The 27,552-nt window shown below is 51.4% G+C and overlaps 1 protein-coding gene across 3 annotated transcripts in view; it reads right to left on the bottom strand.

Annotated features, from left to right (window-relative positions):
* LOC121281698 (rho-related BTB domain-containing protein 2-like) overlaps nt 1-27,552 on the bottom strand; it is a 443,351-nt gene that overhangs the window by 125,887 nt on the left and 289,912 nt on the right. For all 3 annotated transcript variants that reach the window (XM_041194627.1, XM_041194631.1, XM_041194629.1), the window contains exon 4: nt 11,737-11,922. In XM_041194627.1, the coding sequence (XP_041050561.1) occupies nt 11,737-11,922 (186 nt within the window). The remainder of the gene's footprint in view (nt 1-11,736; nt 11,923-27,552) is intronic.

Here is a 27,552-nt window from a genome sequence, read left to right as displayed (position 1 = left end):
AATGAGGTCAGGAGCTGAGTGGCCCTGGCGGAACCCAAACTGAGCATCAGTGAAGCAAGTGCCATTTGATAGCGCTGTTAGAAACATAGAAACTAGGAGCAGGAGCAGGCCATTCGGCCCCTTGAGGCAGCTCTGCCATTCATTATGATCATGGCTGATCATCCAACTCAATAGATGGTTCCTGCTTTCTCCCCATACCCTTTGATCTCTTTCACCCCAAGAGCTATATCTAACTCCTTCTTGAAAACATACAATGTTTTGGCCTCAACTACTTTCTGTGGTAGCGAATTCCACAGACCCACCACTCTCTGGGTGAAGAAATTTCTCCTCATCTCAGTCCTAAATGGTCTACCCCATATCCTCAGACTGTGACCCCTCGTTCTGGACTCCCCCACCATCGGGAACATCCTTCCTGCATCTACCCTGTCTGGTCCTGTTAGAATTTTATAGGTTTCTATGAGATCCCCCCTCATTCTTCTGAACTCCAGCGATTATAATCCGAATCAACTCAATCTCTCTTCATATGTCAGTCCCGCCATCCCAGGAATCAGTCAGGTAAACCTTCACTGCACTCCCTCTATAGCAAATACATCCTTCCTCAGATAAGGAGACCAAAACTGCACACAATATTCATGGATAGACCATTTAGGACAGAGATGAGGAGAAATTTCTTCACCCAGAGAGTGGTGAGTCTGTGGAATTCGTTACCACAGAAAGTAGTTGAGGCCAAAACATTGCATGTTTTCAAGAAGGAGTTAGATAAATCTCTTGGGGTGAAAGGGATCAAAGGATATGGGGAGAAAGCAGGAGCAGGCTGTTGAGTTGGATGATCAGCCATGTTCATAATGAATGGTGGAGCAGGCTCGAGGGGCCGAATGGCCTAGTTTCTATGGTTCTATAGCAAGTAAGTGATTGCACTGGAGGGGGTGCAGAGGAGGTTCACCAGGATGTTGCCTGGGATGAAACATTTAAGTTATGAAGAGAGGTTGGATAGACTTGGGTTGTTTTCGCTGGAGCAGAGAAGACTGAGGGACGACCTGATCGAGGTGTACAAGATTATGAGGAGCATGGACAGGGTGGATAGGGAGCAGCTGTTCCCCTTAGGTGAAGGGTCAGTCACAAGGGGCCATAAGTTCAAGGGCAGGGGCAGGAGGTTTAGGGGGGATGTGAGGAAAAACCTTTTTACCCAGAGGGTGGTGAGGGTCTGGAATGCACTGCCTGGGAGGGTGGTGGAGGCGGGTTGTCTCACATCCTTTAAAAAGTACCTGGATGAGCACTCGGCACATCATAACATTCAAGGCTATGGGCCAAGTGCTGATAAATGGGATTAGGTAGGTAGGTCAGGTGTTTCTCACGTGTCGGTGCAGACTCGATAGGCCGAAGGGCCTCTTCCGCACTGGGATTCTGTGATTCTGGGATTGCTCTCAGGTCGTACTTATTTATTTCTATTTGCCCTATTAGTTCATCTGTTTTGTTTTGAATGCTACTTGTGTTTGGATACAGAGCCTTTAGTTTTATCCTTTTATTATTTTTGTAGTGTCCAGCCTTATCTGCTGATTTACTCTTAGATTTGTACTCTCTGTCCCTTCCTGTCATGGTCTGTTTATCATTTCTCATATTACTTCCTGTCTCTCTCTTGCCTTGTCTCTACTTTCTGATTTACCACATCTTCCCAAATTTGATCTCTTTTCCCCACTAATTAGTTTAAAACCCTCTCGACTTCCATAGTTATGGGGCTCACTAGAACACTGGTCCCAGCATGGTTCAGGTGTAGTCTCAATGGTACATATCCCACTTTCCCCATTACTGGTGCCATTGCCCATGGACCAGAACCCACTTCTCCCTCATGGCTGGATCCTCCTCCTCCTCCTACTGCAATTTCCTCTCCAGCCCAGAGCAGATATCCTGAACTCTGAAACCGGGCACAGAACACAGCCTTTTGGACTCTCGTTCTTGGTTGCAGAGAGCAGTGTCTGTGCCCCTCGCTATACTGTCCTCTACTATCACTACATTTCTTTTAATACAAATTAGAAACATAGGGAATAGGAGCAGATGTAGGTCATTTGGCCCCTCGAGCCTGCTCTGCCATTGAATATGATCATGGCTGACCCTCTATCTCAGCACTGTACTCCCACTCTCCTCCCTATACCCCTTGATGCCTTTAGAGTCTAGAAATCTATCCATTTCCTTCTTAAACATATTCAGTGACTTGGCCTCCACAGCCTTCACAGAATTCCATAGGTTCACCACCCTCTGAGTGAAGCAGTTTCTCTTCATCTCAGTCCTAAATGGCCTACCCCGTCTCCTGAGACTGTGAGCCCATGTTCTGGAACCCCAGGCAGAGGAAATATCATCCCTACAAGAACACCCAGGCCCCTTTGTACATCAACATTTCCCAATCTATCACCATCTGCACTGGAAAGCTGTTCTGGGCTGAAGTAGAGTGCTTAAGTTGGAGTTTGGTGACTGAGGGAATTTAAGGGTTAATTTCTATCTAAAGTCGAGTCTTTCTTTAATTTAGAAATTAACTAAAAGTTGCTGTTTGGGGTGGAAACAGGTGTGTTTTAGCCCAGCTTTAAAACAGGGTTTATACATGCTCTGCTTGCAGCTACAACTAGTTAATTGGATAACTGGCTTAAACAGGCTTTCAGAGTCTAGATTCAGAGAGTATAAAAACAGGCCATCTTACAGTGCTGACTTTGTCTGCACTGGAGAGATGCTTTGGGTTGCAATAGAGTGCTTAAGTGAGTGTTTGGTGACTGAGGGAGATTGGTGAGGAGGGAACAAGGTGAATCTTTGAGTACCACGAGTGCAGTCAGGTAAGTATTTACTACTTTTATCACATATAGTTTTTAAGACCTTAATTTGTGTTTCATTGTTTGTAAAGGCTATATTCTTTAATAACGAGGAGCAGGGAAGAAGGGCCCTAGAATAATTGATATTATTTGATATTAAGTATCTTCCAAAAGGTTTAATTTAATTTAAAGGGGTAAGTCATGGCAGGAGAGCGCAAAGCCGTGGTGTGCTCCGCCTGCTCTATGTGGGAAGCTGGGCACATTTCCAGTGCCCGGGGCCAGCATGTGTGCAGGAAGTGTGTCCAGCTGCAGCTCCTGGAAGCCCAGGTTTCAGAGCTGGAGCAGCTGCTGGGGACACTGTGGAGCATCCGCGAGACGGAGAGTATCGTGGATAGCACGTGTAGAGAGTTGGTCACACTGCAGGCTAAGAGTCCACAGGCAGGAAGGGAATGGGTGACCACCAGACAGAGCAAGAGGACTAGGCAGACAGTGCAGGAATCTCCTGTGGCTATTCCCCTGCAAAATAGATATACTGCTTTGGATACTGTTGGGGGGAATGGCCTCTCAGGGAAAGCAGCAACAGCTAAATTCGTTGCACCACAGTTGGCTCTGCTGCACAGGGGAGGAGTAAAAAGTGTGGGAATGCAATAGTTACAGGGGACTCAATTGTAAGGGGAATAGATCAGTGTTTCTGTGGCTGCAAATGAGACTCCAGAATGGTATGTTGCCTCCCTGGTGCTAGGGTCAAGGATGTCTCAGAGCGGCTAGAGGACATTCTGAAGGGGGAGGGTGAACAGCCAGTGGTGGTGGTACACATTGGTACAAACGACACAGGTAAAAAAAGGGATGAGGTCCTAAAAGCAGAATATAGGGAGTTAGCAAGTAAGTTGAAAAGTAGGACCTCAAAGGTAGTGATCTCAGGATTACTAGAAGTAGAAATTGCAGGATATATCGGATGAATACATGGCTGAAGAGATGGTGTGAGGGGAAGGGTTTCAGATTCCTGGGACATTGGGACTGGTTCTGGGGGAGGTGAGACCAGTACAAACTGGATGGGTTACACCTGCGCAGGACCAGAACTGATGTCCTCGGGGGAATATTTGCTCGAGTGGTTGGGGGGTTTAAACTAAAATGGCAGGGGGATGGGAACCTATGTAAGGAGTCAGAGGAGGGGGAATCAAGGACAAGAACAAAAGGCAGAAAGGGGAACAAGGAAAATGAGAGGCAAAAGAATCAAGGGCACGAATCAAACAGGGCCTCAGTCAAAAATAGAGGAAAGGGACAAGTAATGTTAAAAAGACAAGACTTAAGGCTTTGTGCCGTAACGCGGGGAGCATTCACAATAAAGTGGATGAATTAACCACGCAAATAGATGTACAGGTATGATATAGTCGGGATTATGGAGACATGGCTGCAGGGTGACCAGGGATGGGAACTGAACATCCAGGGGTGTTCAGTATTTAGGAAGGACAGACAAAAAGGAAAAGGCGGTGGATTTGCATTGCTGGTTAAAGAGGAAATTTATGCAATAGTGAGGAAAGATATTAGCTCTGACGATGTGGAATCTGTATGGGTAGAGCTGAGAAACACGAAGGGGCAAAAAACATTAGTGGGGGTTGTATATGGATCCCCAAACTGCAGTGGTGATGTTGGGAATGGCATTAAACAGGAAATTAGAGACGCATGCAATAAAGGAACATCTGTAATTATGGGTGACTTTAATCTGCATATAGATTGGGCAAATCAAATTAGTAACAGTACCATGGAGGAGGAATTCCTGGAGTGTATATGGGATGTTTTCTGGACCAATACATTGAGGAACCAACTAGAGAACAGTCCATCCTAGACTGGGTATTGTGTAATGAGAAAGGAATAATTGTCAATCTAGTTGTGTGAGGCCCCTTGGGGATGAGTGACCGTAATATGATAGAATTCTTCATCAAGATGGAGAGTGACGTAGTTGATTCTGAGACTAGGGTCCTGAATCCTAACAAAGGAAACTATGATGGTACGAGACGCGAGTTGGCTGTGATGGACTGGGAAACGATACTGAAAGGGATAACAGTGGATAGGCAATGGTAAACATTCAAAGAGCACATGGGTGAACTGCAACAATTGTTTATTCCTGTCTGGCGCAAAAGTAAAACAGGAAAGGTAACCAAACCATGGCTTACAAGGGAAATTAGAGATAGTATTAGATGCAAGGAAGAGGCATACAAATTGGTCAGAAAAAACAACAGACCTGAGGATTGGGAGCACTTTAGAATTCAGCAAAGGAGGACCAAGGGATTGATTAAGAAGGGGAAAATAGAGTATGAGAGTAAGCTTGAGGGGAACATAAAAACTGACTGTAAAAGTTTCTATAGGTATGTGAAGAGAAAAAGATTGGTGCAGACAAATGTAGGTCCCTTGCAGTCTGAAACAGGGGAATATATAATGGGGGACAAAGAAATGGCTGACCAACTTGTGACTTCACAAAGGAGGACACAAATAACAAACCAGAATTGTTGGGGGGGACAGGGTTTAGTGAGAGGGAGGAACTGAAAGAAATCAGTATTAGTAGAGAAATGGTGTTGGAGAAATTGATGGGATTGAAGGCCGATAAATCCCTAGGGCCTGATAATCTACATCCCAGAGTACTAAGGAACTGGCCCTAGAAATAGTGAATGCATTGGTGGTCATCTTCCAAGATTCTATAGACTCGGGAACAGTTGCTACGGATTGGAGGGTAGCTAACGTAACCCCACTATTTAAAAAGGGACGTAGAGAAAAAACAGGGAATTATAGACCAGTCAGCCTGACGTCAGTATTGGGGAAAATTCTAGAGTTCATTATAAAAGATTAAAGAGCTGAGCATTTGGAAAACAGTGGCAGAATCGGACAAAGTCAGCATGGATTTATGAAGGGGAAATCATGCTTGACAAATCTACTGGAATTTTTCGAGGATGTAACTAGTAGAGTTAATGAGGGGGAACCACTGGATGTGGTTTATTTGGACTTTCAGAAGGCTTTCGACAAAGTCCCACATAAAAGATTAACGTGTAAAATTAAAGCACATGGGATTGGGGGTAGTGTATTGAGATGGATAGAAAACTGGTTGGTAGAAAGGAGTCAAAGAGTAGGAATAAAGGGTCTTTTTCCGAATGGCAGGCAGTGACTATTGGGGCCAGTGCTGGGACTGACTGGGACCCCACCTATTCACAATATATATTAATGATTTAGATGAGGGAGCTAAATGTAATATCTCCACATTTGCAGATGACACAAAGCTGGGTGGGAGGGTGAGCTGTGAGGAGGATGCAGAGATGCTTCAGTGTGATTTGGACAAGCTGAGTGAGTGGGCAAATGCATGGCAGATGGAGTATCATGTGTTATAAATGTGAGGTTATCCACTTTGGTAGCAAGAACAGGAAGGCAGATTATTATCTGAATGGCTATAAATTGAGAGAGGGGAATGTGCAACGAGACCTGGGTGTCCTTGTACACCAGTCGCTGAAGGTAAGCATGCAGGTGCAGCAGGTGGTAAAGAAGGCAAATGGTATGTTGGCCTTCATAGAGAAAAGATACAAGTACAGGAACAGGGATGACTTGCTGCAATTGTATAGGGCCTTGGTGAGACCACACCTGGAATATTGTGTGCAGTTTTGGTCTCCTGATCTGAGGAAGGGTATTCTTGCTATAGAGGGAGTGCAGCGAAGGTTTACCAGACTGTTTTCTGGGATGGCGGGACTAACATATGAGGGGAGATTGAGTCAGGATTATATTCGCTGGAGTTCAGAAGAATGAGGGGGGATCTCATAGAAACCTATAAAATTCTAACAGGACCAGACAGTGTAGATGCAGGAATGATGTTCCCGATGGTGGGGGAGTCCAGGACAGGCCAGGTCTGAGGGTACAGAGTAGACCATTTAGGACTGAGATGAAGAGAACTTTCTTCACCCAGAGAGTGGTGAGTCTGTGGAATTCGCTACCACAGAAAGTATTGAGGCCAAAACATTGTACGTTTTGAAGAAGGAGTTAGATATAGCTTTTGAGGCGAAAGGGACCAGAGGGTATGGGGAGAAAGCGGGAGCAGGCTATTGAGTTGGATGATCAGCCATGATCACAATGAATGGCAGAGCAGGCTCGAAGGGCCAAATTGCCTACTTCTGCTCCTAGTTTCTATGTTTCTATGTAAGAGATCCCAGAGAAAAGGCAACAAAAGTCCCCAAAGAGAGAGCAATTCCCAATTAAGCACCAAGTGCAACAAGTGACCCCAGCGAAAGGGCAACATGAGGCCCCAGAGGCAGAGCAACAAAAGACTCCAGAAGAAGGGCAACAGAGGACCCCAGAGCGAGGGAGACAATATTCATTTAAACCACCAGATGATTGCTAACTATGTCAGTACAATGAAATGCCTGAGCCAAAGACTTTAGCACAGAAGCAAGAAATGGCTGAGAAGTAGCTGACAAGATTAAAACAAAGTTTTTTTTGAAAATGCTGACACAGTATCCAACCTGAGACATCAGAGGGCTGTGCAGAGTGAGTGGATGGCTGTGAATGAAGGGAAGCTATCTGGGGTAATTCAAAAGAAGCAAAATGCACTAAATGTAAATGGGGCTGTTCTACAGGAAAACATTCACATCAGAGCTGAACTGCAAGGTTCAGGCTGAGCATATACGTTTGACCACGCATGATAGAGTGAAGTCTTCAATGAACCAAGTTGTTCAAAATCTGAACAAACGCATTTGATAAACAACACAAAGGTGCCAAGAGGAGATAACGACCCTCAATTCCACAGTTGGTAAATCAAAGCAAGAGTTGGAAAAACTCAACCAGATGTACAGCCAGGTAAAACAGCAGGCAGAAAAGACATACAAAGAAGTTGTGACCATGGAAGGCCCCTTGAAGGATCAATATGTGGCCATGTAAAAAATGAGTACCTACAGAGAATGTTGAATATTACTTCAGGAAAAGTTGTGCTGGAACTATCAGTAGCAACAAAACGATGCACTGAAGCCCAGGCTGAGTGGGCAAGAGGTCAAAAAGAAAATAAACAATTGAAAGAACAACTGATTGCCCTTCAAGATTAAATGCAAAAGGAATGTGTAAGCATTCAGCAAAATGAAGAAATGAAGACTCTCAGAATGGATGTACAGCAGAAGAAACTCAAATTACAGGAAAGCTTGAGATGAAGAAAATGAGCTTCACAAAGAAAAGGAAATCCTGTTGCAGAACCTTCATTAAAGAAATCCCACAGGACAAAGTTTATTCCTCTGGAAAATTTCAAATCTCATCACTTTAACGTCACTCTGAACTAACTGAAGAGCCAGTTGGCAGAGAAGACGCAGCAATGTTCAAGGTTCCATATTCAATATTCTGTGAATGAATAAGAATAAGAGTCTGGTGAACCTTCATTGCACTCCCTCTATGGTAAGTGTGTCCTTCCATCGATACAGATATCAAAACTGCTCATAATACTCCCACCAAGTGCTCGCACCAAGGCTCTGTATAATTGCAGCAAGACACCTTTACTCTGGCACACAAAACCTCTTGCTATGAAGGCCAACATACCATTTGCCTTCCTAATTGTTTGCTGCACTTGCATGCTAGCTAGTTTTTATTCATTTACAGGATGTGGGTATTGCTGGCTAGGCCAACATTTATTGCCCATCCCTAGTTGCCCTTGAGAAGGTGGTGGTGAGCTGCCTCTTGAACCGCTGTAGTCCATGTGGTATAGGTACACCCACAGTGCTGTTAGGGAGGGAGTTCCAGGATTTTGACCCAGTGACAGTGAAGGAACGGTGTTATATTTCTAAGTCAGGATGGTGAGTGACTTGGAGGGGAACTTCCAGGTAGTGGTGTTCCCATCTATCTGCTGCCCTTGTCCTTCTAGATGGTAGTGATTAGGGGTTTGGAAGGTGCTATCTAAGGAGCCTTGGTGAATTCCTGCAGTGCATCTTGTAGATGGTACACACACTGCTGCTACTGTGCATCGGTGGTGGAGGGAGGGAATGTTTGTGGATGTGGTGCCAATCAAGCGGGCTGCTTTGTCCTGGACGGTGTCGAGCTTCTTGAGTGCTATGGGAGCTGCACTCATCCAGGCAAGTGGGGAGTATTCCATCACACTCCTGACTTGTGTCTTGTAGATGGTGGACAGGATTTAGGGAGTCAGGAGGTGAGTTACTTGCCACAAGATTCCTAGCCTCTCACCTGCTCTTGTAGCCACAGTATTTATATGGCTAGTCCAGTTCAGTTTGTGGTCAATGGTAACCCTCAGGATGTTGATAGTGGGGGATTCAGTGATGGTAATGCCATCGAATGCCATAGGGTGACGGTTGGATTCTCTCTTGTTGGAGATGGTCATTGCCTGACACTTGTGTGGAAGGTCAGAAGATTTGACAGAATATAAGGAATAGCAAAGAATGACTGAAAGATTAATAAGGAGGGAAAACTTAGAGCACGAGAGAGAACTAGCCAGAAATATTAAAACAGATAGTAAGTGTTTTTATAAATATTTTTTAAAAGAGTTAACAAATGAGCATTGGTCCCATCAAAAGTGAGTCAGGAGAATTGATAACAAGGAGATTGCAGATGAACTGAACAGGTATTTTGCATCATTTTTCACTATGGAGGATATAAAGTAACATCCCAGAAGTAGCTATAAATCAGGAAATGGAAGGGAGGGAGGAACTCAAGAAAATTAGTCACCAGAGAAGTGGTACTGAGTAAATTGTTGGAGCCCTGGGCTGACAAATGCCCGGGTCCTGATGGACTTCACCCTAGGGTCTTAAAAGAAGTGGCTAGTGAGATAGTTGATGCACTGGTTTTAATCACCCTAGAAGAAAGCAAATGTAACTCCTTTATTCAAAAAGGGGAGGGGACAGAAAATGGGAAACTACAAGTCAGTTAGCTTAATATCATAGGGAAAATGTTAGAAGCTATTATTAAAGACGTTATAGCAGGGCATTTGGATAATTTCAAGGTAATCAGGCAGAGTCAACATGGTTTTGTGAAAGGGAATTCGTGTTTAACAAACTTGTTGAAGTTCTTTGAGGAAGTAACATGTACTGTGGATAAAGGGGAACCGGTGGATGTTCTGTACTTAGATTTCCAGAGGCTTTTGGTAAGGTGCCACATCAAAGTTTATTGCAGAAAATAAGAGCTCCTGGTGTAGGGGGTAACATAGTGACATGGATAGAAGATTGGCTGGCTAACTGGAAGCAGAGAGTTGGCATAAATGGGTCTTTTTCTGGTTGGCAAGATGTGACGAGTGGTGTGTCACAGGGATCAGTGCTGGGGCTTCAACTCTTTACAATTTATATAAATGAATTGGATGAATGGATGGATGGGACAGTTGCCACGTTTGCTGATGACGCAAAGATAGGTAGGAAAGTAAATTATGAAGAGGACAAAAAGGAGGCTACAAAAAGATATAGATGGGTTAAGTGAGTGGGCAAAGATCTGGCAAATGGAGTTTAATGTGGGAAATTGTGAAATTTTCCATTTTGGCAGGAAGAATAAAAGCATAGAATCACAAAAGGCTAGTATGCAGGTACAGCAAGTAACTTAGGAAAGCCAATACACTGTTAACATTTTTTGCAAGAGGAATTCAACAGAAAAAGTAGGGAGGTTACGCTTCAGTTGCACAGGGCATTGGTGAGACCACATTTGGAGTACTGGATACAGCGTTAGTCACCTTATTTAAGGAAGGATGTAAATGTGTTGGAAGCAGTTCTAAGGAGGTTTACTAGACTAATAACTGGAATAGGGTGAGTTGTTTTATGAGGAAAGATTGGACAGACTGGGCTTGTATCCACTGGAGTTTAGAAGAGTAAGAGGTGACTTGATTGAAATATTTAAGATCCTGAGGGGACTGGACAGGGTGGGTGTGGAGAGAATGTTTCCTCTTGTGGGAGAATCTAGAACTAGGGGGTCACTGTTTAAAATTAAGAGAAAACAAAGATGAAGTGAATTTTTTTTCTCTCAGAGGGTCCTGAGTCTTGTGAACTCTCTTCCTGAAAAGGTGGTGGAAGCACAGTCTTTGAATATTTTTAAGGCAGAGGTGGATAGATTCTTCACATCCTTTTTCAAGTATGGTGTCCAGAACTGGGCACAGTACTCCAGATGAGGACTAACTAGTGTCTTATACAAGTTCAACATGACCTCCTTACTCTTGTACTCAATGCCCCCATTAATAAAGCCTAAGATACTATATGCTTTATTCACTGCTCTCTCAAAATGCCCTGCCATCTTCAATGACCTATGTACGTATACTCTGAAGTCCCTCTGTTCCTGCATCTCTTTTAGAGACTCTCCCTTTATTTTGTACGGTTTCACCATATTCTTCCCACCAAAACAAACCACCCCACACTTCTCCACATTGAACTTTGGGAGCACCTTCACCAGGCCGACAGCAGCAGTTCAAACAGCTGCCACAAGCACTTCCACAAGCTGCTGGGAACAGCAGTGTGAAGGTCAGCATTTATTATCCAAGGGAATGGTTAGTGAGGAATATTACTGGACAAGTAATCCAGAGGCCTGGACTATTGCTCCAGAGACACAGGTTCAAACCCCACCCAGGCAGCTGGTGGAATTTAAATTCAATTAATAATAAATGTGGAATCAAATGATGGTCTTGGCAATTGGACCATTAAACTGCTCGATTGTCAAAAAAGTCCATCTTGTTCACTGACAACCTTTAGGGAAGGAAATGTGCTGTCCTTACTCACTCTAGTGTCTATGTCACTCCAGATTCACAACAATGTGGCTGACCCTTAATTAGCCTCTGAAATACCCTGCTAGCCATTCAGTAAAGCTGCAGCAAGGAGCTACAGAAAAAGCCACTGTGGGTGCACCTGTTCAGCAATGCAGCTCCCCAGCACCCTCTCCAGGTGGACAGTAAACGCTTGCACAGCCACATTCACGCACAGCTCAAGAACAAATGAAATGAAGCACTTACTTGGCCAGAGGTCTCCGTGCACGGTTCACTGCATCAAGATCAGTGAAGCGCAAGTCCAGCTGGCATCCAACAAGGATGATAGGGGTCCGCGGGCAAAAGTGCCTGATTTCCGGGTACCACATGGTTTTGACATGACGCAGTGATTTTGGGTTCGCCAGGGAGAAACACAGGACCACAACATCGGACCTGAGGTGAGCAGAAAAACAACCGCATAAAAGAGGGATAAGGACCTGGGCATTCCCACTCACACTGAAAGTGACCGACTCACTCCCAAATACACTCAGAGACCCGCTGACAAAAAGACACACTCAGACTGCCCTCGTTCACACTCAGACTGCCCTTGCTCACACCTGGACACACTCAGACTGCCCTCACTCACACCCAGACACAATCAGACTGCCCTCACTCACACCCAGACACACCCAGTCTGCCCTCACTTACACCCAGACACACTCAGACTGAACTCACTCACACCCAGACACACTCAGAATGTCCTCGCTCACACCCAGACACATTAAGACTGCACTCGCTCACACCCAGAGACTCAGACTGACCTCGCTCATGCCCAGACACAATCAGACTGACCTCGCTCACACCCAGACACAATCAAAATGACCTCACTCTCACCCAGACACACTCAGACTGCCCTCGCTCACACCCAGACTGTTCTTGCTCACACTCAGACACACTCAGACTGCCCTCACTCACACCCAGACACAATCAGACTGACCTCGCTCTCACCCAGACACACTCAGACTGCCCTCGCTCACACCCAGACTGTTCTTGCTCACACCCAGACACACTCAGACTGCCCTCACTCACACCCAGACACAATCAGACTGACCTCGCTCTCACCCAGACACAATCAGACTGACCTCGCTCACACCAACACACTCAGACTGCACTCGCTCACACCCAGACACACTCAGACTGCCCTCGCTAACACCCAGACACAATCAGACTGACCTCGCTCACACCAACACACTCAGACTGCACTCGCTCACACCCAGACACACTCAGACTGACCTCGCTCACACCCAGACACACTCAGACTGACCTCGCTCACACCCAGACACACTCAGACTGACCTCGCTCACACCCAGACACAATCAGACTGACCTCGCTCACAACCAGACACACTCAGACTGCACTCGCTCACACCAACACACCCAGACTGTTCTTGCTCACACCCAGACACACTCAGACTGCCCTCACTCACACCCAGACACAATCAGACTGACCTCGCTCTCACCCAGACACAATCAGACTGACCTCGCTCACACCAACACACTCAGACTGCACTCGCTCACACCCAGACACACTCAGACTGCCCTCGCTAACACCCAGACACAATCAGACTGACCTCGCTCACACCAACACACTCAGACTGCACTCGCTCACACCCAGACACACTCAGACTGACCTCGCTCACACCCAGACACAATCAGACTGACCTCGCTCACAACCAGACACACTCAGACTGCACTCGCTCACACCAACACACTCAGACTGCACTCGCTCACACCCAGACACACTCAGACTGCCCTCACTCACACCCAGACACACTCAGACTGCCCTCACTCACACCCAGACACACTCAGACTGCCCTCGCTCACACCCTGACACACTCAGACTGCCCTCGCTCACACCCTGACACACTCAGACTGCCCTCGCTCAAAATCAGACACACTCAGACTCCCCTCCCTCACACCCAGACACACTCAGACTGCACTCGTTCACACTCAGACAAACTCAGACTGCTTTTGATCACACCCAGACACACTCAGACGGCCCTCGCTTACACCCAGACTGCCCTCACTCACACCCAGACACACCCAGACTGCCCTCACTCACACCCAGACACACTCAGACTGCCCTCACTCACACCCAGACACACTCAGACTGCCCTCACTCACACCCAGACACACTCAGACTGCCCTCGCTCACACCCAGACACACTCAGACTGCCCTCGCTCACACCCAGACACACCCAGACTGCCCTCGCTCACACCCAGACTGCCCTCGCTCACACCCAGACTGCCCTCGCTCACACCCAGACTGCCCTCGCTCACACCCAGACTGCCCTCGCTCACACCCAGACTGTCCTCGCTCACACCCAGACTGTCCTCGCTCACACCCAGACTGCCCTCGCTCACACCAGACACACTCAGACTGCCCTCGCTCACACCCAGACACACTCAGACTGCCCTCGCTCACACCCAGACACACTCAGACTGCCCTCGCTCACACCCAGACACACTCAGACTGCCCTCGCTCACACCCAGACACACTCAGACTGCCCTCGCTCACACCCAGTCACACTCAGACTGCCCTCGCTCACACCCAGTCACACTCAGACTGCCCTCGCTCACACCCAGTCACACTCAGACTGCCCTCGCTCACACCCAGACACACTCAGACTCCCCTCGCTCACACCCAGACACACTCAGACTGCACTCGTTCGCACCCAGGCACTCAGACTGCACTCGTTCACACTCAGACAAACTCAGACTGCTTTTGCTCACACCCAGACACACTCAGACGGACCTCGCTTACACCCAGACTGCCCTCGCTCACACCCAGACACACTCAGACTGCACTCGTTCGCACCCAGGCACTCAGACTGCACTCGTTCACACTCAGACAAACTCAGACTGCTTTTGCTCACACCCAGACACACTCAGACGGACCTTGCTTACACTCAGACTGCCCTCGCTCACACCCAGACACACTCAGACTGCCCTCACTTACACCCAGACACACTCAGACTGCCCTCGCTCACAGCCAGACACACTCAGACTGCCCTCGCTCACAGCCAGACACACTCAGACTGCCCTCGCTCACAACCAGACACACTCAGACTGCCCTCGCTCACAACCAGACACACTCAGACTGCCCTCAATCACACCCAGACACACTCAGACTGCACTCGTTCGCACCCAGGCACTCAGACTGCACTCGTTCACACTCAGACAAACTCAGACTGCTTTTGCTCACACCCAGACACACTCAGACGGACCTCGCTTACACCCAGACTGCCCTCGCTCACACCCAGACACACACAGACTGCACTCGTTCGCACCCAGGCACTCAGACTGCACTCGTTCACACTCAGACAAACTCAGACTGCTTTTGCTCACACCCAGACACACTCAGACGGACCTTGCTTACACTCAGACTGCCCTCGCTCACACCCAGACACACTCAGACTGCCCTCACTTACACCCAGACACACTCAGACTGCCCTCGCTCACAGCCAGACTCAGACTGCCCTCGCTCACAGCCAGACACACTCAGACTGCCCTCGCTCACAACCAGACACACTCAGACTGCCCTTAATCACACCCAGACACACCCAGTCTGCCCTCACTTACACCCAGACACACTCAGACGGCCCTCGCTCACAGCCAGACACACTCAGACTGCCCTCGCTCACAGCCAGACACACTCAGACTGCCCTCGCTCACACCCAGACACAGTCAGACTGCCCTCGCTCACACCCAGACACACTCAGACTGCCCTCGCTCACACCCAGACACACTCAGACTGCCCTCGCTCACGGCCAGACACACTCAGACTGCCCTCGCTCACAGCCAGACACACTCAGACTGCCCTCGCTCACAGCCAGACACACTCAGACTGCCCTCGCTCACAGCCAGACACACTCAGACTGCCCTCGCTCAAAATCAGACACACTCAGACTCCCCTCCCTCACACCCAGACACACTCAGACTGCACTCGTTCACACTCAGACAAACTCAGACTGCTTTTGATCACACCCAGACACACTCAGACGGCCCTCGTTTACACCCAGACTGCCCTCACTCACACCCAGACACACCCAGACTGCCCTCACTCACACCCAGACACACTCAGACTGCCCTCACTCACACCCAGACACACTCAGACTGCCCTCACTCACACCCAGACACACTCAGACTGCCCTCGCTCACACCCAGACACACTCAGACTGCCCTCGCTCACACCCAGACACACCCAGACTGCCCTCGCTCACACCCAGACTGCCCTCGCTCACACCCAGACTGCCCTCGCTCACACCCAGACTGCCCTCGCTCACACCCAGACTGCCCTCGCTCACACCCAGACTGCCCTCGCTCACACCCAGACTGCCCTCGCTCACACCCAGACTGCCCTCGCTCACACCCAGACTGTCCTCGCTCACACCCAGTCTGTCCTCGCTCACACCCAGACTGCCCTCGCTCACACCAGACACACTCAGACTGCCCTCGCTCACACCCAGACACACTCAGACTGCCCTCGCTCACACCCAGACACACTCAGACTGCCCTCGCTCACACCCAGACACACTCAGACTGCCCTCGCTCACACCCAGTCACACTCAGACTGCCCTCGCTCACACCCAGACACACTCAGACTCCCCTCCCTCACACCCAGACACACTCAGACTGCACTCGTTCGCACCCAGGCACTCAGACTGCACTCGTTCACACTCAGACAAACTCAGACTGCTTTTGCTCACACCCAGACACACTCAGACGGACCTCGCTTACACCCAGACTGCCCTCGCTCACACCCAGACACACTCAGACTGCACTCGTTCGCACCCAGGCACTCAGACTGCACTCGTTCACACTCAGACAAACTCAGACTGCTTTTGCTCACACCCAGACACACTCAGACGGACCTTGCTTACACTCAGACTGCCCTCGCTCACACCCAGACACACTCAGACTGCCCTCACTTACACCCAGACACACTCAGACTGCCCTCGCTCACAGCCAGACACACTCAGACTGCCCTCGCTCACAGCCAGACACACTCAGACTGCCCTCGCTCACAACCAGACACACTCAGACTGCCCTCAATCACACCCAGACACACCCAGTCTGCCCTCACTTACACCCAGACACACTCAGACTGCCCTCGCTCACAGCCAGACACACTCAGACTGCCCTCGCTCACAGCCAGACACACTCAGACTGCACTCGCTCACAGCCATACACACTCAGACTGCCCTCGCTCACACCCAGACACACTCAGACTCCCCTCCCTCACACCCAGACACACTCAGACTGCACTCGTTCGCACCCAGGCACTCAGACTGCACTCGTTCACACTCAGACAAACTCAGACTGCTTTTGCTCACACCCAGACACACTCAGACGGACCTCGCTTACACCCAGACTGCCCTCGCTCACACCCAGACACACACAGACTGCACTCGTTCGCACCCAGGCACTCAGACTGCACTCGTTCACACTCAGACAAACTCAGACTGCTTTTGCTCACACCCAGACACAATCAGACTGCCCTCGCTCACACCCAGACACACCCAGTCTGCCCTCGCTCACACCCAGACACACCCAGTCTGCCCTCACTCACACCCAGACACACCCAGTCTGCCCTCACTCACACCCAGACACATTCAGACAACCCTCCCTCACACCCAGACACACTGAGACGGCCCTCACTCACACCCAGACTGCCCTCGCTCTCACCCAGACACATTCAGACTGCCCTCCCTCACACCCAGACACACTCAGACTACCCTCCCTCACACCCAGACACACCCAGACTACCCTCCCTCAGACCCAGACACACCCAGACTGCCCTCGCTCACACCCAGACTGCCCTCGCTCACACCCAGACACAATCAGACTGCCCTCACTCACACCCAGACACACCCAGTCTGCCCTCGCTCACACCCAGACACAATCAGACTGCCCTCACTCACACCCAGACACACCCAGTCTGCCCTCGCTCACACCCAGACACACTCAGACTGACCTCACTCACACCCAGACACACCCAGACTGCCCTCGCTCACACCCAGACTGCCCTCGCTCACACCCAGACACACTCAGACTGCCCTCGCTCACACCCAGACACAATCAGACTGCCCTCACTCACAGCCAGACACACTCAGACTGCCCTCACTCACAGCCAGACACACTCAGACTGCCCTCGCTCACAGCCAGACACAATCAGACTGCCCTCCCTCACACCCAGACATACTCAGACTACCCTCCCTCACACCCAGACACACCCAGACTGCCCTCGCTCTCACCCCGACACACTCAGACTGCCCCGCTCACACCCAGACGGCCCTCGCTCACACCCAGACACAATCAGACTGCCCTCGCTCACACCCAGACACAATCAGACTGCCCTCACTTACACCCAGACACACCCAGTCTGCCCTCGCTCACACCCAGACACACTCAGACTGCCCTCGCTCACACCCAGACACACTCAGACTGCCCTCGCTCACACCTGGACACACTCAGACTGCCCTCACTCACACCCAGACACACCCAGTCTGCCCTCACTCACACCCAGACACATTCAGACTACCCTCCCTCACACCCAGACACACTGAGACGGCCCTCACTCATACCCAGACTGCCCTCGCTCACACCCAGACACATTCAGACTGTCCTCGCTCACAGCCAGACACACTCAGACTGCCCTCGCTCACACCCAGACATACTCAGACTACCCTCCCTCACACCCAGACACACTCAGACTGCCCTCGCTCACACCCAGACACACTCAGACTGCCCTCGCTCGCACCCAGACACACTCAGACTGCCCTCGCTCACACCCAGTCACACTCAGACTGCCCTCGCTCACACCCAGTCACACTCAGACTGCCCTCGCTCACACCCAGACACACTCAGACTCCCCTCCCTCACACCCAGACACACTCAGACTGCACTCGTTCGCACCCAGGCACTCAGACTGCACTCGTTCACACTCAGACAAACTCAGACTGCTTTTGCTCACACCCAGACACACTCAGACGGACCTCGCTTACACCCAGACTGCCCTCGCTCACACCCAGACACACTCAGACTGCACTCATTCGCACCCAGGCACTCAGACTGCACTCGTTCACACTCAGACAAACTCAAACTGCTTTTGCTCACACCCAGACACACTCAGACGGACCTTGCTTACACTCAGACTGCCCTCACTCACAGCCAGACACACTCAGACTGCCCTCGCTCACAGCCAGACACACTCAGACTGCCCTCGCTCACAACCAGACACACTCAGACTGCCCTCAATCACACCCAGACACACCCAGTCTGCCCTCGCTCACAGCCAGACACACTCAGACTGCCCTCGCTCACAGCCAGACACACTCAGACTGCCCTCGCTCACAGCCAGACACACTCAGACTGCCCTCGCTCGCACCCAGACACACTCAGACTGCCCTCGCTCGCACCCAGACACACTCAGACTGCCCTCGCTCGCACCCAGACACACTCAGACTGCCCTCGCTCACAGCCAGACACACCCAGACTGCCCTCGCTCACACCCAGACTGCCCTCGCTCACACCCAGACTGCCCTCGCTCACACCCAGACTGCCCTCGCTCACACCCAGACTGCCCTCGCTCACACCCAGACACACTCAGACTGCCCTCGCTCACACCCAGACACACTCAGACTGCCCTCGCTCACACCCAGACACACTCAGACTGCCCTCGCTCACACCCAGACACACTCAGACTGCCCTCGCTCACAGCCAGACACACTCAGACTGCCCTCGCTCACACCCAGACACACTCAGACTGCCCTCGCTCACAACCAGACACACTCAGACTGCCCTCGCTCACACCCAGACACACTCAGACTGCCCTCGTTCACACCCAGACACACTCAGACTGCCCTCGCTCACAACCAGACACACTCAGACTGCCCTCGCTCACAACCAGACACACTCAGACTGCCCTCGCTCACACCCAGACACACTCAGACTGCCCTCGCTCACACCCAGACACACTCAGACTGCCCTCGCTCACACCCAGACACACTCAGACTGCCCTCGCTCACACCCAGACACACTCAGACTGCCCTCGCTCACACCCAGACACACTCAGACTGCCCTCGCTCACACCCAGACATACTCAGACTGCCCTCGCTCACAACCAGACACACTCAGACTGCCCTCGCTCACACCCAGACACACTCAGACTGCCCTCGTTCACACCCAGACACACTCAGACTGCCCTCGCTCACAACCAGACACACTCAGACTGCCCTCGCTCACACCCAGACACACTCAGACTGCACTCGTTCACACCCAGACACACTCAGACTGCCCTCGCTCACAACCAGACACACTCAGACTGCCCTCGCTCACACCCAGACACACTGAGACTGCCCTCACACCGACTGCCCTCGCTCTCACCCAGACTGTCCTCGCTCTCACCCAGACTGTCCTCGCTCTCACCCAGACTGCCCTCGCTCACACCCAGACTGCCCTCGCTCACACCCAGACTGCCCTCGCTCACACCCAGACTGCCCTCGCTCACACCCAGACTGCCCTCACTCACACCCAGACTGCCCTCGCTCACACCCAGACTGCCCTCGCTCACACCCAGACTGCCCTCGCTCACACCCAGACTGCCCTCGCTCACACCCAATCACACCCAGACTGCCCTCGCTCACACCCAATCACACCCAGACTGCCCTCGCTCACACCCAATCACACCCAGACTGCCCTCGCTCACACCCAGACTGTCCTCGCTCACACCCAGACTGCCCTCGCTCACACCCAGACTGACCTCGCTCACACCCAGACTGCCCTCGCTCACACCCAGACTGCCCTCGCTCACACCCAGACTGCCCTCGCTCACACCCAATCACACCCAGACTGCCCTCGCTCACACCCAATCACACCCAGACTGCCCTCGCTCACACCCAATCACACCCAGACTGCCCTCGCTCACACCCAATCACACTCAGACTGCCCTCGCTCACAACCAGACACACTGAGACTGCCCTCACACCGACTGCCCTCGCTCTCACCCAGACACACCCAGACTGCCCTCGCTCACACCCAGACTGCCCTCGCTCACACCCAGACTGCCCTCGCTCACACCCAGACTGCCCTCGCTCACACCCAGACTGCCCTCGCTCACACCCAATCACACCCAGACTGCCCTCGCTCACACCCAGACTGTCCTCGCTCACACCCAGACTGCCCTCGCTCACACCCAGACTGACCTCGCTCACACCCAGACTGCCCTCGCTCACACCCAGACTGCCCTCGCTCACACCCAGACTGCCCTCGCTCACACCCAATCACACCCAGACTGCCCTCGCTCACACCCAATCACACCCAGACTGCCCTCGCTCACACCCAATCACACCCAGACTGCCCTCGCTCACACCCAATCACACTCAGACTGCCCTCGCTCACAACCAGACACACTGAGACTGCCCTCACACCGACTGCCCTCGCTCTCACCCAGACACACCCAGACTGCCCTCGCTCACACCCAGACTGCCCTCGCTCACACCCAGACTGCCCTCGCTCACACCCAGACTGCCCTCGCTCACACCCAGACTGCCCTCGCTCACACCCAATCACACTCAGACTGCCCTCGCTCACACCCAGACTGCCCTCGCTCACACCCAGACTGCCCTCGCTCACACCCAATCACACTCAGACTGCCCTCGCTCACACCCAGACACACTCAGACTGCCCTCGCTCACACCCAGACACACTCAGACTGCCCTCGTTCACACCCAGGCACATTCAGACTGCCCTCGCTCACACCCAGGCACATTCAGACTGCCCTCGCTCACACCCAGGCACATTCAGACTGCACTCGCTCACACCCAGGCACATTCAGACTGCCCTCGCTCACACCCAGGCACATTCAGACTGCCCTCGCTCACACCCAGGCACATTCAGACTGCCCTCGATCACATCCAGACTGCGCTCACTCACACCCAGACACACTCAGACTGCCCTCGCTCACACCAAGACACACTCAGTCTGCCTTCGCTCACACCCAGACACACTCAGACTGCCCTCGCTCGCACCCTGACACACTCAGACTGCCCTCGCTCGCACCCAGACACACTCAGACTGACCTCGCTCACACCCTGATGCACTGAGGGTTACCTTGCTCACATCCAGACACACTCAGAGTGTCCCTGCTCATACCCAAGGGGAGGTGATAGCATAGTGGGATTGTCACTGGGCTGGTAATGCAGAGACCCAGGGTAATGATCTGGAGATTCAGGTTCGAATCGGCAGATGGTGGAATTTGAATTCAGTAAAAATCTGGAAGTAAAAGTCTGATGGTGACCATGAAACCATTGTCGATTGTTGTAAAAACCTATCTGGTTCAGTAATGCCCTTCAAGGAAGGAAATCTGCCATCCTTACCTGGTCTGACCTACATGTGACTCCAGACCCACAGCAAATGTGGCTGACTCTTAAATGGCAGAGCCAGACACTCAGCTGTAACAAACCGCTACAGTCACAAAAAAAAGGAATGAAACCAGACAGACCACCCAGAATTGACCGAGGCACCAGAAACAACAACGGCAATCTCAGCCCTGTCAGCCCTGCAAAGTCCCCCTTACGAACATCCGTGGCTGGAGCCAAAATTGGGAGAGCAACAGCCTGACACAGTCATCCTCACGGAATCATGCCTTATAGATAATGTCCCAGACACCACCATCACCATCCCTGGGTATGTCCTGTCCCACCGGCAGGACAGACCCAGCAGAGGTGGGGGCACAGTGGTATACAGTCAGGAGGGAGTTTCCCTGGGAGTCCTCAACATCGACTCCGGACCCCATGAAGTCTCATGGCACCAGGTCAAACATGGGCAAGGAAACCTCCTGCTGACTGCCATGTACCGCCCTCCCTCAGCTGATGAATCAGTGCCCCTCCATGTTGAACACCACTTGGAGGAAGCACTGAGGGTGGCAAGGATGCAGAATGTACTCTGGGTGGGGGACTTCAATGTCCATCACCAAGAGTGACTCGGCAGCACCACTACTGACCGAGCTGGCTGAGTCCTAAATGACAGCTGATAGGCTGGGTCTGCGGCAGGTGGCGAGGGAACCAACAAGAGGGAAAAACATACTTGACCCCATCCTCACCAACCTGCCTGTCACAGATGCATCTGTCCATGATAGTATCGGTAGAAGGGACCACCGCGCAGTCCTTGAGGAGACGAAGTCCCACCGTCACATTGAGGATACCCTCCATCATGTTGTGTGGCACTACCACCATGCTAAATGGGATAGATTTCAAACAGATCTAGCAACTCAAGACTGGGTATCCATGAGGTGCCGTGGGCCATCAGCAGCAGCAGAATTGTACTCAAACACAATCTGTAACCTCATGGCCCTGCAAATCTCCCACCCTACCATTACCATCAAGCCAGGGGATCAACCCTGGTTCAATGAAGAGTGCAGGAGGGCATGTCAGGAGCAGCACCAGGCACACCTAAAAATGAGGTGTCAACCTGGTGAAGCTATAACACAGGACTACTTGCCAAACAGCATAAGCAGCAAGTGATAGACAGAGTTAAGTGATCCCACAACAAACAGATCAGATCTAAGCTCTGCAGTCCTGCCACATCCAGTTGTGAATGGTGGTGGACAATTAAACAACTCACTGGAGGAGGAGGCTCCACAAATATCCCCATCCTCAATGATGGAGGAGCCCAGCACATCAGTGCAAAAGATAAGGCTGAAGAATTTGCTACAATCTTCAGCCAGAAGTGCCAAGTGGATGATCCATCTCAGCCTCCTCTGGAGGTCCCCAGCATCACAGATGTCAGTCTTCAGCCAATTTGATTCACCCCACGTGATATCAAGAAACAGCTGAAGGCACTGGATAGTGCAAAGGCCATGGGCCCTGACAGTATTCTGACAATAGAACTGAAGACCTGTGCTCCAGGACTTGCCAAGCACTTAGCTAAGCTGTCCCAGTACAGCTACAGCACTGGGATCTACCCGGCTATGTGGAAAATTACCCAGGTATGTCCTGTACATAAACAGCAGGACAAGTCCAGCCCAGCCCATTACCACCCCATCAGTCTACTCTCCATCATCAGTAAAGTGATGGAAGGGGTCATCAACAGTGCTATCAAGTGGACTTGCTTAGCAATAACCTGCTCACTGATGCCCAGTTTGGGTTCCGCCAGGGCCACTCAGCTCCTGACCTCATTACAGCCTTGGTTCAAACATGGACAAAAGAGCTGAGCTCCTGAGATAAGTGAGAGTGACAAGTGTTAGCCTTTATCACAAGAGGATTTGAGTACAGGAGTAGTGAAGTCTTGCTTCAATTGTATAGACCTCATCCTCACCATCCTGCCTGCTGCAGATGCATTTGTCATGAAGCTATTAATGTACATAATGTCATTGCAAAATATTTTTTTTAAAGTAGAGGTTTAGTCTGTGCGTGTTTCTGTGTTGGTTTTAATTGGATTAAAGCCAGCTGGTCTATGTGCTTTGATGTATAGTAGTTTTAAGATGTAAACACAGAGGTAGAGGGGACATTTGCATTTTGTTGAATAAACCATTCAAGAGTGGGAGTGAAATCTTGCAGCTAGCTAGGAGACACCAAGCAATGTTTATATTAGTAATAAAGTTGTTGCTATAAAAAGGGTTTTATTGTTAGAAGAGGTGGAGTCCAGAGGACCTGGTGATACAATGAGAATTTACATTCAAAGGGAAGCGCTGGGTTTAACTTCAGCAGTTGTGTGTGTGCAGAGCGGAGGCTTGTAACATCAAAGCAGCTGTAAGCCTCCAGCTGTTTGCAAAGGAACCAAAGTAAAAGGAACCTCATTTTGAATGTGTAAGGTGAAAATGCTTTGCCTGGTGTCTGTTTAAAGTCTATGGGTTGTTGTTGCCTTAGTGGAGATTAGTTTAAAATATTGTTAAAAAATTGTGATAGTAGTAATTTGTAGCCATGTGTATATGTTTAACCTGTGTAGATTAATAAATGTCTCATGTGGTTTGATATAAAAACCTCTCGAGAACTGGCGATCTTATTCCTGAATTCAGAGTTGCAACTCAAAACATACCAATTGAAAATATAGGTTATGACAGTTGTTTCAGGTTTCCCTCTGGGATTTTAAATAACTTGGCCTTTACAGGTCATAACAGCGACAGTATCAGTAAGATGACCATCACACTGTGTAACTGCAGAGACGAAGTCCCACCTTCACATTGAGGATACCCTCCACCATGTTGTGTGGCACTACCACCGTGCTAAATGGGATAGATTTTGAACAGATCTAGCAACTCAAGACTGGGCATCCATGAGGTGCTGTGGACCATCAGCAGCAGCAGAATTGTACTCGAACACAATCTGTAACCTCATGGCCCGGCATATCCCCCAGTCTACCATTACCATCAAGCCAGGGAATCAACCCTGGTTCAATGAAGAGTGCAGGAGGGCATGCCAGGAGCAGCACCAGGTATACCTAAAAATGAGGTGTCAACCTGGTGAAGCTATAACACAGGATTACTCCTGTGCCAAACAGCATAAGCAGCAAGTGATAGACAGGGCTAAGTGATCCCACAACTAACGGATCAGATCTAAACTCTGCAATCCTGCCACATCCAGTTGTGAATGGTGGTGGACAATTAAACAACTCACTGGAGGAGGAGGCTCCACAAATATCCCCATCCTCAATGATGGGGAAGCCCAGCACATCAGTGCAAAAGACAAGGCTGAAGAATTTACTACAATCTTCAGCCGGAAGTGCTGAGTGGATGATCCATCTCAGGCTCCTCTGGAGGCCCCGAGCATCACAGATGCCAGTCTTCAGCCAATTTGATTCACTCCATGTGATATCAAGAAACGGCTAAAGGCACTGGACACTAAAAAGTCTATGGGCCCTGATATGCATTTGATGTGGTCCACATGGACTTTAGCAAAGTTTTTGATAAGGTCCCACATCCCATGAACGAATAAATTTAAAAATCTCACTGTCATTTGACATTCTCTGTGGGCTGCAGTCACATGGGGCAGAATAGATACTACTTTTTTTAGTCTCAGAACAACATTAAATTAATGATTTGCGAACAGTTGGCACGTTAACAAGGGAGTAGTTGATTTGAGTGTGGACAGAGGGCTTTCACAGAAATCATTGCAGACGCCAACTTGGTGCAAGTGTACAGATATAAGAAGGTGGCAGCATTCCCCCCGAGACTGATCCCGCTATCGCTGCACCCTCAAACCACCCCAATCAGGATCAATCATTCTGATCCGTTGCTTATGCACATACTTAACTTATTAACTTAGTTATTCATTATTAACTTAGTTTATTAACTTACTTTAGTGTATAAACTAAAGACCCACCCCCATCCCACACCCCCATCCCACACCCCCACACTCCCATCCCACACTCCCATCCCACACCCCCATCCCACACCCCCACAATCCCATCCCACACCCCCATCCCACACCCCCATCCCACACCCCCACACCCCCATCCCACACCCCCACACTCCCATCCCACACCCCCATCCCACACCCCCACACCCCCATCCCACACCCCCATCCCACACCCCCATCCCACACCCCCATCCCACACCCCCATCCCACACCCCCATCCCACACCCCCATCCCACACTCCCATCCCACACTCCCATCCCACACACCCCCATCCCACACCCCCACACACACCCACACCCCCATCCCACACCCCCACACCCCCATCCCACACCCCCATCCCACACCCCCACACCCCCATCCCACACCCCCATCCCACACTCCCATCCCACACCCCCATCCCACACCCCCACACTCCCATCCCACACCCCCATCCCACACCCCCACACTCCCATCCCACACCCCCACACCCCCATGCCACACCCCCATCCCACACCCCCATCCCACACCCCCACCCCACACCCCCACCCCACACCCCCATCCCACACCCCCATCCCACACCCCCATCCCACACCCCCACACTCCCATCCCACACCCCCATCCCACACCCCCATCCCACACCCCCACACCCCCATCCCACACCCCATCCCACCCCATCCCATCCCACACCCCATCCCACACCCCCACCCCACACCCCCACCCCACACCCCCACACCCCCATCCCACACCCCCATCCCACACCCCCATCCCACACTCCCATCCCACACCCCCACACACTCATCCCACACTCCCACACCCCCATCCCACACCCCCACACCCCCATCCCACACCCCATCCCACACTCCCATCCCACACCCCATCCCACACCCCATCCCACACTCCCATCCCACACCCCCACACACCCATCCCACACTCCCACACCCCCATCCCACACCCCCACACCCCCATCCCACACCCCCATCCCACACCCCTATCCCACACCCCATCCCACACCCCATCCCACACCCCCACACCCCCATCCCACACCCCCACACCTCCATCCCACACCCCCATCCCACACTCCCATCCCACACCCCCACACCCCCATCCCACACCCCCACCCCACACCCCCACCCCACACCCCCATCCCAAACCCCCATCCCACACCCCCACACCCTCATCCCACACCACATCCCACACCCCATCCCACACCCCCATCCCACACTCCCATCCCACACCCCCACACCCCCATCCCACACCCCCACACCCCCATCCCACACCCCCACACTCCCATCCCACACCCCCACACCCCCATCCCACACCCCCACACCCCCATCCCACACCCCCACACCCCCATCCCACACCCCCACACTCCCATCCCACACCCCCACACTCCCATCCCACACCCCCACACTCCCATCCCACACCCCCACACTACCATCCCACACCCCCACACTACCATCCCACACCCCCACACTACCATCCCACACCCCCACACCCCCATCCCACACTCCCATCCCACACCCCCACACTCCCATCCCACACTCCCATCCCACACCCCCACACTCCCATCCCACACCCCCATCCCACACCCCCACACTCCCATCCCACACCCCCATCCCACACCCCCACACTCCCATCCCACACCCCATCCCACACCCCCATCCCACACCCCCATCCCACACTCCCAT

This window comes from Carcharodon carcharias, chromosome 1, assembly GCF_017639515.1.
Source record: "Carcharodon carcharias isolate sCarCar2 chromosome 1, sCarCar2.pri, whole genome shotgun sequence".
Lineage (NCBI taxonomy): Eukaryota > Metazoa > Chordata > Chondrichthyes > Lamniformes > Lamnidae > Carcharodon > Carcharodon carcharias.
This window is presented reverse-complemented; position numbering and strand designations above follow the sequence as displayed.